Here is a 13,527-nt window from a genome sequence, read left to right as displayed (position 1 = left end):
CACGTTTCACCACCTGGTAGCAGCGTTGAACTGTTGTTTTCACTTCATATTCATATGTATTTATGCTTCAGATGGAAGCTGTTTTTTTCTTCTTTCCATTCCAGACTCACTGCTTAAAGAATAATTAAAATGTATTCTTAATTAAGAGAACTTTTCCAAATGAGAGAATTTACCATAATAATGTTTTCTCAAATTAATGTCGGTCATCTCCTCAAATGCATATATATATATATATATATATATATATATATATATATATATATATATATATATATAAAGCATCAACTAAAACACATAAAACTGTTGCTATTGGATTCATATTTAAAATATTTACATTATTTCATCCATCTTTGTCTTTTGCATCCACAATATTTTCTACACCGTTTGCACTCACACTCCAAGGAGGCTTATTGCAATATCCCCTCTGCATTCTTGTGTGATGTAGAAAAGAAAGATTAGCACAAATGGAAAATGCGTCAGCTGCTGCAGAGTTGCAGGAAGACTAATGTGCACTCTGTGTTAACAGAAAGTGTGAGGTTGAACCTGTTTGAAGACTTTCTCCAAAAACTTTGGCAAACTGGCCCCAAAAACCGGGACTGCTGAGTGACAGAAATAACAGCACACATGACCGGTGATGACTTTGATTCAATTCATTGGGGGAAACAAAAATGACCAACATGGAGTTAACCAGACGAGCCTGCTGGAGGAGTGAGGTGTCACGTGCTCTGGATAGATGCAGAAGAGATGCTGGTGACTCGGGAATGCGACCACATGTCTTCGTATGCCATGTTTGTGTAAACTTGAATGACCTGCTCCTCTGCTTCTCAGGCTTGTGTCTTACATTCCAGTACATTTTTGGTTCAATAAGCTCCTCAGCCTTTTCTTTTCCTGCTTAAGTGGGTCTAATTCACTCGACAAGCAGAACGCCTCTTCAGACGTTGCAAGCATAAACATATCGTTTTCAAGGACTTGGGACATGTTTTTACACATAAAAAGAAAATGATGTGGCCCCTTTGGGCCCGATATGGCATGTTGTCAAGCTTGACAGTTCCCAAGATGTGACCCTGAGTTTCTGTTTTGCATTTTTTAAATGTACACTGATTCAAATAAAAGAGTGTAAATGTCTTTGCATGCTTGTGTTAACCTTCTTTGTGAAATCAGCTTTCTGAAAGAGTAAAAACAGGGATTCCACAGGGTTCTGTCTTCGGCCCTCCCAGAAGGATTTCATGCAGCAGGTTTTCAGACGTATGTGAATGATCCTGATTTCATCAGTTTCTTCAGCTTGTGCACTTAAAGCCTTAACATGAGCCAACATGTGCGTCGAACAAGGGAGTGAACTATCAAGCCTCTTAAAGGTGATGTATAATCACACAGTTACACCTTTGGATCACATCCCACAACTGCCGTATTCTTAAGAATTTAAATATTTAAAGTTTGATAGTTTCATTGAATTTACTGGTATTAAACTCATCGATGAAAGCTAAAATAAACAGGTTGTGTGACATTGTAGCTCTCAGGGTTTCTGGCTCAGGGTGGAGCATTGCTAATTAGATAAATAAATAATAATTATGTCCTTCACACTGGTAAACAGATGGCTCAGCTAAACATAATGACTAGAAATGTATTTTGAAGACATGAATTCAGATTTTTTTTTATCCCACTTAAGGATATAAAGTAAAACTTTTAAGATCAGTGAAAACACATGCTTTCCTACTTTTGTGTTTCTTTATTTCAAGACAGCACCATTTGATGATTTCCTCAGTCTATCGACAAGATTCTTGTTGAAATATTCAGGACCGATTATGTTGTTATCTCTGAAATGCCAACGAGTCAAGGTGTAACGAAACATACCAGAGGATTGAAACAGTCGGGAAATCATGCCTGCAGGTTGTGAAGGAGGAATTTGGGAATGTGTGTGTGGGTGTATGTGGGTGGGTGGGGGTGTGTGTGTGTGTGTGTGTGTGTGTGTGTGTGTGTTGCTGGACGGTTGACGTCAGAGTGGCGTCTCTGCATGCTCTGGAGAGCAGGACATCCTGTGGAATTCTTCTCAGCGAGGCCCAAAGAATGCAAAGCAGCAAGCGCTCCCTTCTCGCTTGTCTTGGTGAAACGTTGGTGTGTCATGCTGTCATAGAAATGTTGGGAAGGAGTGAGGAGGAAGGGGGGAGGGGGGCTCAGGGAGGGAGGACAAGATGTCCATCAAAAATCACACAAGGAACATCAAGTTCATCAAGTCACTAAAAAGGAGTAAAGTTGAGGATGAGCTCAGTGTGGGATTGCTTGTGAATTCCAGTTCATTGACATTTGGAAAAAGATAAGGTTTTAAATGCTATTCAGTGTGTGTGTGTGTGTGTGTGTGTGTGTGTGTGTGTGTGTGTGTATGTGTGTGTGTGTGTGTGTGTGTGTCTCACATTTCTTGAGCATATAGAGAATCCGACAGATAGAGATGAAAATACTCTACTGAAACAGCAATTCAAAGCCAAACAGAACAAAGGGAGACGGTGGAGTTGCTGGCGTTCTCACTGCACGGACAGAAAAGATACATGAGGAGGCAAACATGTCTGCATTTAGGAGAGGAGTGAGTGAGGGGGTGAGGAAGGGAGGTAGGTGAGATGGGAGTGGAGTGACGCAGGCTGGATAAAGCGGGGGTGTAGTTATTTTTAGCCACCCTGTGGAAACACATATTAGCTGCACATTTTTCTGCCCTATCCTGACTTCCTACGTCATTTTACTCCAAGCTGGTCCTCTCGCTACAGCGAGCCACGTGACAGGTGCAGCCCCGAGATCCTGTGGACCGGAGGTGGGACACGAATACTAAACAGCCGAGGATGAGAAAGACTGCAGAGAACAAAGGGTGGATGCTGTCTGTGAGCATCTCCTCCCACCGGCTGAACAGTGAAATTATACCGCATCCATGCATGTAGGGTGTTTCCCTGCCTTCAGCTCAGTGCACGCTGGCACCAGCACCCATGTGACCTTGGAAAGGGAAAAAGGAGGAATTATTGGAAGTATTCTTGAAACCCTTTTTATTTATACATTCTGAAGTTTTATCTCAACCAGATTGAAACAAGGCTTATGTGTTGCTGGAAATCTCTATACAATTACATCTTCTTTACTGTCGAGCTGCTGAAATGTCCATACAAAGTTATTATTATTATTGTTATGCTTACTACTACTATTTATATTATCACGGTGGTTTTACAGTGAGTTATATAGCAACAAATCACATATTTCTCTCTCTGAGGATTTTACCATTTGTACCACATTTGAGCATCTCTAGACCTAAAACCAAAATAACGTTAAAAGAATATGAAAAGGAAAATTAAGAAGACGTTAAAGCTTTTGAACCTGGCTCACCCAAAGAGCAGTTGTCTGGTATCGTGGAGGCTTGATAAGCGACTCCAGGTGAATAGTTGTTTTATGATCATTGAGTTCAGGGTTCAATTAAAGTAAGTGACAGTGTGTTTGTAAGCCTCACAGGTGACATTTATGGGTGAATTTATAACGTCACACAGCCTGGGTTTTTTCACACATTAACAGAGCGTCACGGAGGAAACCCTCGTGTAAATAACAGAGCTGTTATGATCATCAGGAGGTGAAGATTTGTTGGTGTTGGAGACGATGAGTCATTTAAGGAGCTGCAGAAATATTGTGACTAGCTCTTAATAATGTGTATAATCAACTAAAATATGACATTCACCCACAGTCTGTCTGTTTTGGTTGGAAATGAGACAAACATTTTGATATGATGACATTCTGTGCTGAACACTGTGGCGCTCTGCAGATTGCATCAGTTATGAATGGCAAGTGGGGACACAAAAGAGGGTGGAGCCGAGAGATACACAGACCGCCTGTGATTGGACGACCGGACGGTCTGCCTCGGAACGCTCGCTCATTGGCTGTGTGTCAGGATAGGGCGGGGCTTACACTGATTGCGTCGGGGTGTTCTACGCTCGGTGGAGTACTGCTGCGTCTGTCAACGCCAGAAAGAGAGGCAGCCTCGGTCAGAGAACGGATTTCTGTGCTCGAAGCTGCGTCTCCGTCCTCCGAGGAATGAGACGCGAGACTCGGGAGAAAAACACCGTCACCTCCCGCCTCCGATCAGCCGAGCGACCGGAATCCGCTTAACCGCCTTCGACCCGTCTCAGCAACCCGGCTGAATGGAGAAGCAGCGGGGCCTCTGTAGCGTCACCCCGGGCGAGGCTGCAGGCTGCGGGGTTGGGGTCTCCGCCGCTCAGCCCGCCATGCGTTTGTCCGTCACGTCGACCACCGGCGGCCCGGTGGAGCTCAGCGTCCCCCGAGGAGAGACCGTGGAGGGGCTGAGGAGACGCATCTCCCACAAGCTCAGGCTGCAGACGGACCGGATCGTCCTCCTGTACAGAGACAAGTGAGTTCCACGCAGAATGCAACACATGTGGCTCCGTGATTTAGGCAACGTGTGCTAACTGTCCATGTAATGCGCCAGGCAGCTGAGTGCAGGCGCGCTGCTGGACCTGGGGATCACAGACGGGAGCAAGCTGACCCTGGTCCCCGCCATCGAAGCGGGCTTAGTTGTAAGTACAAGCCGATGTGGCCCAGCGCCTGAGGACTGACTCACTCCTTCCCATTAGTTGCCAGTGTTGTGCCCCTCCTCCCCAGTATCAGACTGGCTTCTTATTGAATACTCAGCCATCACATTGATTAATTCGGCATTTTGATTCCCTTCCTGCTGTCATCTTGTTATTTTTATACTTGAATCACAAATGACTGGATTCAGTGTAAAAACACTTTCATGGGGGCATAACATGGTAACTAATAAAAGGATTGATCATCAGTATTGATGTATTGCTCGTACTGTGATCAGTTTATGTGTGAACACGTTGATGGGAGGATGGAGCGTTGGTAACCTGACAGCAGACTGTATGAGGTAGTAATGCTACCATCACTTCACACATAAAGAAACTGAAAGGTGAACAATGAAGTAATAGTTTGTCATTGCTTAACTGCTGTTTACCTCATTGTTCAGAGGTGAAGGAGGCATTAAGTAAAGTCCCATATATGGATTCACAGATAACCATGATAATTAAAGTTATTCATTCCTTATGTGTTCCCTGGTAACGTAACATGCACACATTTAATCACACTGCAGACGTCATGTTGTCATATTTCTGCTTCCACAGTGCTCCACTGCCAGAGCTGAGAAAACTATGATGGATGTCTTGGAAAGTTTAACAGAAGTCCAGGTAAGTCTTTTTTTTAATGAGTACTATAAGAAATCCAGAGCATTAATATTGTATGAAGAATGAAGTCACTAATTGCTTTGTTGCTGCTTATGCTTTTTGTGCACGGTCCGGTGCTCCGGCCACCAATCTGCAGTTCGCTCGTATGGCGGTTAAAAGCTTTGTTGCAGAAGTATAGTTCTTCATTGTCACTATGAACCTGCCAGCTCAGGTGTCACCATCTTGGGAGCCGTTTAAAGGCTCTTTAAAGATTTTAGATGTAGATAGACAGACGTGTATCTCCCTACTTCCATCCAGCTCTCTTTCTGACAGAGGAGCTGCTCAATAAATGTTTGCCACAGTAATGTAAATCATACTCGCCGTTACCACGGCAATCACGAGTGTCTCCAAATTCCTCTGAAGTGTGTTTTTCCTGACTATCCTGCAGATCAGTGACTTCCTGTCAGGGCGCACGCCTCTGACCATAAACCTGGGAATCGGTGCCCACATGATGTACGTGCAGCTCCAGCTTTCTGCACAGAACGTGGCGGAGCTGCAGCACCACCGGGACTTGAGAGCCGGGAGCAGCGGCAGGCTTCAAACCGGCCTGCCCACTGCCGACTCCCCCAGCGATATCACAGGACCTCCCACCTCACCTCCTTCCCAAGCATCGACTCCGGCCCAGATCTCCTCTGACTCTACATCCCCAATCCAACCGAGTGCTCAAAGACCCAGAACTTCCTCCAACTCAAAAGCTCCCGTCTCTCACTCACCCACCAATGCTGCCCCACATCAGTCCTGCCCCCCCTACTCTATGCACACATCTTCTCCCGTTACTTCAACCCCTTCTCTGCCTTCTGGTTGTCCACGTGCCACCTGTCCACTACCAGCAAACACCCCGGTCTGTTCACCTGCTCCCACCGGCTCCATCCCTGGACCCCGGAGCCCGGCACCGGCGTCAACCTTCCCTGAGGTTAGCCTAATTTATTCTTCTGCAAAAGTAAATCTGTTTTTTTAACAGTTCTACTAGTATTCATTCCTCAAAATGAACAACTTCTTGTTGTACAGAGTGATGCTTCATCCACTGCTGAGCTGTGCAAGCAGCCAGGAGCAGTCATAGAAAGCTTTGTGAGCCACTCGCCCGGCATCTTCTCCGGGACGTTTTCTGGTAAGTGTGTGGATGGATGGATGTTTTTGGGGGGCTGCAGCTAATGATTATTTTGATTATTGACTAATCTGACGATCATTTTCTTGATTAGCTGATTAAGAGATGTGTTCAGCTTCCTTATTTTATCCAACCATCCAAATATATGAACGGATGGGATCTAAGTAGATGCTGTTTACTTTAGTTAGATCTACTATTTTATTGTTGTACTTACTGTCTCAGGTTGTTGGCTGGCTACTAGTTCTTCATTTTCATCCACTATAATCCACGTCTCCCTCTGTCATAAGTAACCCCCCCACTCTCTCCTCTTATCTCATCAGGCACTCTAGCCCCTTGCAGTCAGAGCGGCATCAGCCATCCTCGACGTGGCATCAGCATCATTCTCCAGATCCTCAACGACCTCCTCAGAGCTGCCTACCACCACCAGGGGGCTCAGCCTGCCCCCCCTCATCTCCGCTGTCCTGATCCAAACCCTGTGAAAGTGGAGGAGCCGAGCAAAGCAAAAAGCAAAACACTGGCGACCCAGAGGCCAGAGCACCTCAGTGAAACTCCAGGTGAACACAAACTGGACATTGCATTCACAATACATTGCTTATGCAAATATATATTACAGGGGAAATGGGGTTAATAAGATTTATTCACACAGCATTTGCTTTCTCTTGTGATTTTTGCTCACTTGCATGACAAATCAGTGTGTGCCCTATTTGACATCCTTATATTCCCATTTGTCAAATATTGGAATATAAAAATGTCGAGTGAATCCCGGCTTTATCATTGAATTGTTGATGGAGTCTTCTCCTCGTCACTCTTCTACCCCCCAACAATGCTAAATTCATGAATGTGTTGCTCATGATGAAAATAATTTTCCTTGACAGAGCATACCAAACAAAAAATGTTGTGTAACACTAACTAGTTGTTCTTCCTCCCCTGTAGGTGAGGACAGTCACCCCATCTGTGCACCCACACAGGAGAATGAAACATTACACTGTAAGCTGGAGCGGCTGCAGTTTCTGATGCATCAGAGACGTCTCCGCAGGCGAACTCGCAGGAACTCACAGACGTCGTCTCACCCCTACCAGTATCGTCACCATCGTCCCTAAGTTTCCTGCACGGACACTGTGATCCGCTCACTGTGATAGCAGTGGCAGCTTTCTGGTGACCAGAAGGAACCATCGCAGTAACCAAAGCTGACCGCTGAACTTGTGGAACAGGGGAAACGGCGTCGGAGTGAACTCGGATGCTAAGTTGATATTTTTACACTATGAGCATTTCTGGAGAATGTAAGCCCAAAAAGGTCCGAGGAGTCTGATTCCCGTGGCTGTCGATGTGCTGAGCATGTTATCTCATCTGAGTCAGTCGGTGACAACGTCGGTTATGTAGCAGATGCCAAAAAAAGGCTGCGATGTGCATTTTCATGTTCTACATCTTGGTGTTTTGTACAAAGACCTCTTACCGTATGTTCGTTTATGTATTCCAATGCCTTAAATGTCCATGTCTTGAATGTAAACCGTCTGTTTGTTCTGTGCAGAGGATGTCTCTAAAAAAATGTTTTACAGATGCAATATTAAAGTGCAAACACAAAAGATAATAAAAGAACACATTTAAAAACCTTGTCTCAAGCCCTTTTCCTGTCATGAAACTCCTAACCCCATCTCATTATTTACATTCCCTCCCATCAAAAAGACTGCGAGCCTTTTCTGTTGGATTTAATGTTATAGAGTGCTGCAATGAGAGATTTATAGGCCAACCCCCGAAAGTTAGCATTCCCTAAATTCCTGTGACAGAAGGCCGATGGAATGTTTCCATTTTATCTTTGATTGTTACAGAAAATAAGCTGTGTGGCAAAGAACCGTGTATGATACCTCCAGTGTTGAATCCGTGCTTTCCTGCACTGATCGGAGTGTTTTTGAGGCTGCCTGCACAGACCAGAGGAACCACAGACATCAGCTGTGTGTCGACTAAAACGTACAGTACACCAACAGCAAAGTCTGGTTTTACAGCTACCTTCAGGCAGCGTTGTCAGGAAAAGTAAGAAAAGTCAGGAATCCACCCAGACCAGAAACACTGACAAAGGAGACCAGGATAATCAAGAAAAGCTAGCATGAAACGCCTCCCTGGGAACGGGAATACGTGCAGTATTACGTCATTATTTTTTCCAAACATAAGTATTTCATACGTTTTTATAATAGTTAGTTAATTAAACATGAACATGACGTCACACCACGCCTGGACAGTGGCGGTAGTTATTAACCTGCCGTGTTACTTGGCAACCGCCGACGGAACCACAGAAGAAGACTCGAGTGCGCAGAGCAGTGAAAACCGGATCCGCCTCCTCCCTCCGTTCATTCGACCTGCTGCCTCGCTGCTCTCCACACGGACTCCTGCTAGTCAAAGGTACGCGCTTCCAACGGCTCATTTACACGATAATCCTCGAAATGAAACGTGTTCACAAACGTGTGTAATTAGCATGGCTTTAGATATGAAATGCTACGTTTTTGGAGGAAAAAAAATCATTAGCGCCAGCTAATGAAACGTGTAAAATCGCTTACATGTCGTCGTTGTTCGGGCGGGATGTGTAAAACTCGTGTTTTCAGCCTTTTTATTGTGTTTTTTTTAAATTATGCAACCGAGATAATATGGCTTCTGGCCGCATGCGAAGTCGGGAGTGAAGGCGCATGAGCTCGGTGCTGTAAAATGGCGCCGAGAGGATCGATGCAAGCTACCTAATCCGCTAACATAACGGTACCACGTTCGTAGGCCTGAGGCCTAGTGGTTTGCTCGCTGCGTAGCGCCGTCGACGACACGCACGCAAAAAAATCAGATGGAAAATTTAGAACGAATTCAAGTGGGTCGTTTTTTGTTGTTTAAACGCGTAGCGGAGAAAGTGGCGTCGGCTTTAAAAAAAGCCGTTACGCAGGTTATGACGGCAGGTGACCTACTTTAGTTGGGGGTGGGGGGGGGCGATGTCTGTCCGGGACAAAAGACGCTCCCAGCTCGATGTAAATATTTACGTAGGCTGTTTTTTTTTGCTTGTGGTGTTTTCCATCCAGCTACACAATGTCGGACGAGGGGAAACTGTTCATCGGAGGACTGAGCTTCGAGACTAACGAGGAGTCTCTGGCTGCGGCCTTCGGCAAATACGGATCCATCGAGAAGGGTAAGGGCGGCCCAGCTTACGTTTATTATATAAATCGGTGCTATGCTCGTATGAAGAGGTTTATTCGTGTTTTTCCCCGTCAATGCATGGTTTTAATGCCGTTATTTCCTCCACCCCTCCCCCTAGTGGATGTGATCAGAGACAAAGAGACGGGGAAATCTCGCGGGTTTGGCTTCGTGAAATACGACAACGCAGAAGATGCTAAGGATGCATTGGATGGCATGAACGGCAAGGTAAACACGACGATTTAACGTTTTTTTTTTCATTTAATTTAATTTTTTAAACATAAATAATGAGCCTTCATAACAATTTCCCCTATGCTTGTTGTATGTTTTATCATTTTGATTCGTTATGAGGAAAAATAATTCTCAAGACATATTTTGCTATTTACAGTTAACTATAAATAAAAACGGTGGGTTGTCTTGTGTTGCAGACTGTGGATGGGCGGTCCATTCGAGTGGATGAAGCAGGAAAGGGTGGGCGCTCCAGGGGAGGTTTCAGTTCCGGCGGCCCAAGAGGACAACGAGGAGGATTCGGCCGTGGGCGAGGTGGACGGGGTTACTCCAGAGGTGGACACTAGCTGTCTGCGTTCGACTTTTGACGTGTACGGAGTACTGTACATGCTTCTGGCACATTGGCAAATAATGTATTTTGTGTTCAGGAGGCGGATACAACGGAGACAGGAGCTACGGCAACGACAGGAGTTACAGCGACAGAAGCTTCCATTCTGAAGGGCGGTTTGGTGGCAGCCAGTACAGGAATAGCGGTGGTGGTGGTGGCGGCGGCGGCGGCGGATACTCAAGCTACAGAGACAATGGGTAAGCATTTGTGAAACTACAGCTGAGACGGTGTTGCTTGCATGAAATATTAATATTACAAAATGTGTATATATATTAAATCTTGTCCGTTTCATTTCCAGAGGTCAGGGTGGATACGGTAACCGCAATTCAACCTACCGCGATGGATACGACAGCTATGGTAAGCTTATACGTTGCGCTTCTGTACAGTGTATGTAGACTTATGTTGGGGCTGTCGTTCTCAAAATTTAACACCTAAAATTAGTCGGTATACTCATACTTTTAAAACCAGTTTGGAATTTGTAGCATCTTAAACGTCAATTAAGATTTGAACACTGTCTGTAGTATGGTGATTCTTACTCACACCAGATGTCACATTTTATTCAAATCATTTCACCCATCACACTGAGCACCATCAAACATGAATTAAACGACTGCACAGCCCCAACATATGAAGACTTGTATCATGTATGTCCCTCAGTTTTGTACCTGAGCCCAACTTGATGCCTTTCTGCGATCGCCAAATTCTGCTAGCCCCCTTCCACAGTCCCATTCTGATAAAGAGGCTGGCAAACAATTTGAAAACACATGGCAAATGTTACTCATTCTGACTTTGCTCAACGGATGGAGCTGAAAAACTGAGGGAGGGTTTATGGACTGTCTGGTGGGTTGAGGGGATATTGTAAAACTCCAGTGTTGGAACTTTCAGTGTCTTTACCTGTGTGCCCACTTCTTATCCTCAGCTGCAAACGAGTAAACATCTCTCCCTGATTCAAGATCATCACTTGGCTGGCTGTATTTCAAAGATGCGCTCCTCAAGAAAAATGTCCACGTGTTATTGCTGACCTTAGTTTTGTAGTTCTGTTGTAGTAGCTCAAGCATCTTAAAAAAAAATGTAGCCATGAGTTTTGGTCATTCCTTAACAAAAACCATGTTACAAATTACAGTTCCAGACTCTTACCTTGCTTGATTGGGCATCTTTATTCCTCAAAAGGTCGTTAACTAAAAGGCATCTGTGTTATCTGATTAGTGCTGTAAGTCCCTATTTGGGGACTTAACAGCTCTCCACATGGCCACTACATCGCTGTAGACTTTGTCCAGCACGTAAAGTGTTTCCTGATTTTGATTCCTTAGTTGTTTTTTATATATATATATTGAAATACAGATGGGCTTGATTTTTCCTTTGCTTATTTCCCCTCTCAGTCTCCGTGGCTGACCTACCTCTCGCCAGGTTTTAAACTGAGTGAGGAAAGAAATCCGATTTAACTCCTAAACCGACTTTTGGGGGATTTTATGCTAAATTCCTTTTACTATTAAAACTTAGTCTAGCTGAGGCTCCTGTGTGTTCAAAGAGTGAATTCCTTTCAGACTGGTGAACTACACAACCGAAGTGGCCGGCCGTTCATGAAGTTGCAAATTGCAGCATGCTACAGTCTGTCCAAGGTATCTTCTGTGCTCTGCTCAACATCTGCATTTTAAATGTGCTGTAAAATGGACTAATCTTGTTTAAGTGATCGAAAAATGTAACTTCGTTTCCCCAAAGTAATATCTCAACTGGGAACAGTTTTGTACTTTATGTTCTTTGTATGATCAACAATATTTTTTTTTCTTTGTCAGTTTGGCTTCATGGAGCCTATTAAACAGACTGTGGAAAATAATCTTGATTCTTTTGCCTTTCAAAACTACCGCATGGGGGAATTTTAGTTGAGAGCAGTTGGCTCGTAGCATTGTAATCCTGCGATAACTAATAACTACTCGACGTACTCAAATTTACATGGAGTCATTTGGAGGGCAGTTGTAAATTATCTTGGACAATGGAGGGATACTGTAATTCGGCGTCCTTAAAAATTCCAGTCCAAAAGCTGCCGTCCAGTCTCCTAGGATTACACTTAGGAATTTAAAGATGGTTTTTGGCCCAGTGCATCTTGTGCATGTCTAAAAACCATCAATTTACCAAATGTGTTAGGCAACCTAATAGTGCACCGAGATCAAACCTCTAGTGAGGATTGTCTACTAAACCCCGACTAGTCGCTCATGGTGATTCTGGGAGAACATCAGCTGGTCATGTTAATGCTTCATTACGTTCAAGAGGTCAGCTACTTCAAAAACCTACAAGTCCTTGGAGAGTGAAGTGTTGCGCCTTCCAACAAGTGCTCATCAGAGATGAAAGCTGCTCTCTTGCCTAGGTCATATGTGGAGAAAGTAGGCCAATGCACGTGAGGTAAAAATCTACTTTTGCTTTGCTCACATCCTTCAAACTCAGTTCTCATTGTTTCCATGAATACCTTCAAGTTAGTCGTTGTTTTTAGTCCTCTGCTTCAGATGTCGCCTACAACATGCCATGGCCTCTTCCCACCCCCCGATTGGAAAGTTCATTGAGAAATGTTTCTGTGAAGCTCCTCTGGATTGTAGTGCTCCACCTTCCGAGTCCACCAAAAAAACCATTGGCCTCTAAGTCATGGGTAGTATTGTGCTCAGTCCACTTCTGTTCACTGCATTAGTACTCACATTTCCTCCAGTAATGCCCCGCAGCAGTCCTAATTGATGTCTGAGGTGTCTAGACTGTATTCAGCTTTTTGTTGTCCCTTTTACATACGACTTAAGTGGTGAGTTTCAGACTCAAATAGGGTTGCATGCATTGACTTGTGCTTTGACTTGTGTCCAATGGCAATTGCCCGGCCTAATCCACCTCTTGATCTTTTCTTTAGAGTGAACTGGCTGTTTGGAGGCCTCAGTGGATGTCCTCATGCTGAAGTATCCGGCTTCAGATGGCAGTGGCCGATGCTGTTCCAGTTATCAGGTAAAGTGTTCTTGTGATACTTCTACCCCTTTTGTTCCTGGTGCTGGCTGGTTACGATCCCTTCATTGTCTGGTTTCAGGTCCAATGTGCAGCAGCGGGCTCACGGCTATAAGCAGTGGCTACATGCGAGGATCCTGCCAACGCTAAGGTTGAGGCCTTTGCGACTGTCTAATGTTGGCTTGCCACAAAGACTCATTCTTCACATGTAGTGGCTGCTCCAAGGTCAGCTTGAAAAGGCAAGATGACAGCTGCACGCCCTCGTGCCCCAACAGTTCCTGTTCACGTGTCGGCAACGAGGAGTATTGAGCAATGGGCCTGTTTTTAGGGTCCCATTATGATCATTTTGATAAACAAGATATTTTTATATCCCAGTTTGTAAAATAAAGTTGTGAACCGAATCAAACTGCTTGAGT

The 13,527-nt window shown here is 44.6% G+C and overlaps 2 protein-coding genes across 5 annotated transcripts; both read left to right on the top strand.

Moving 5' to 3' along the window:
- Positions 1 to 3,964: 3,964 nt before the first annotated feature.
- Positions 3,965 to 7,963, top strand: LOC311012259 (midnolin-like). Its single transcript, XM_084007640.1, has 7 exons — positions 3,965 to 4,384; positions 4,463 to 4,550; positions 5,157 to 5,219; positions 5,644 to 6,168; positions 6,264 to 6,363; positions 6,681 to 6,914; positions 7,294 to 7,963. Exons 1-7 carry the CDS (start codon positions 4,158 to 4,160, stop codon positions 7,458 to 7,460), a joined length of 1,404 nt encoding a protein of 467 aa, XP_083863766.1. The 5' UTR covers positions 3,965 to 4,157; the 3' UTR covers positions 7,461 to 7,963.
- Positions 7,964 to 8,557: 594 nt separating this feature from the next.
- cirbpa (cold inducible RNA binding protein a) lies at positions 8,558 to 13,517 on the top strand. Of its 4 annotated transcripts, XR_014597060.1 has the most exons (8): positions 8,558 to 8,754; positions 9,411 to 9,517; positions 9,644 to 9,750; positions 9,951 to 10,086; positions 10,179 to 10,335; positions 10,437 to 10,495; positions 13,023 to 13,114; positions 13,194 to 13,517. XR_014597060.1 is itself a non-coding variant. In XM_084008297.1 (7 exons), the coding sequence occupies exons 1-7, from the start codon at positions 8,564 to 8,566 to the stop codon at positions 11,069 to 11,071; spliced, it is 750 nt and encodes a 249-aa protein (XP_083864423.1). In that variant the 5' UTR covers positions 8,558 to 8,563; the 3' UTR covers positions 11,072 to 11,996. The 4 variants fall into 4 exon arrangements, 3 of the variants coding, with proteins under 3 accessions (XP_083864423.1, XP_083864422.1, XP_083864421.1); XM_084008297.1 differs by lacking the exons at positions 13,023 to 13,114; positions 13,194 to 13,517 and adding an exon at positions 11,058 to 11,996 and having other exon boundaries at positions 9,951 to 10,065; XM_084008296.1 differs by lacking the exons at positions 13,023 to 13,114; positions 13,194 to 13,517 and adding an exon at positions 11,683 to 11,996.
- The last annotated feature ends 10 nt before the right edge of the window (positions 13,518 to 13,527 follow it).

The sequence above is a fragment of the Eutrigla gurnardus genome (genome assembly GCF_963514095.1).
Source record: "Eutrigla gurnardus genome assembly, chromosome: 4".
Classification (NCBI taxonomy): domain Eukaryota; kingdom Metazoa; phylum Chordata; class Actinopteri; order Perciformes; family Triglidae; genus Eutrigla; species Eutrigla gurnardus.
Note: the sequence above shows the minus strand (reverse complement) of the source record. Positions and strands in the feature narration are given on the sequence as shown.

What these genes read in the sequence shown, in the direction of transcription:
- LOC311012259 (XM_084007640.1), top strand. Translation starts at nt 4,158, where the DNA reads ATGGAGAAGCAGCGGGGCCTCTGTAGCGTCACCCCGGGCGAGGCTGCA. An exon ending in CGGCGTCAACCTTCCCTGAG is followed by an intron (nt 6,169 to 6,263) that starts GTTAGCCTAATT and finishes CTTGTTGTACAG; the next exon opens with AGTGATGCTTCATCCACTGC. An exon ending in CTTCTCCGGGACGTTTTCTG is followed by an intron (nt 6,364 to 6,680) that starts GTAAGTGTGTGG and finishes TTATCTCATCAG; the next exon opens with GCACTCTAGCCCCTTGCAGT.
- cirbpa (XM_084008295.1), top strand. Translation starts at nt 8,564, where the DNA reads ATGAACATGACGTCACACCACGCCTGGACAGTGGCGGTAGTTATTAAC. An exon ending in TGGATGGCATGAACGGCAAG is followed by an intron (nt 9,751 to 9,950) that starts GTAAACACGACG and finishes CTTGTGTTGCAG; the next exon opens with ACTGTGGATGGGCGGTCCAT. An exon ending in TGGACGGGGTTACTCCAGAG is followed by an intron (nt 10,087 to 10,178) that starts GTGGACACTAGC and finishes TTTTGTGTTCAG; the next exon opens with GAGGCGGATACAACGGAGAC.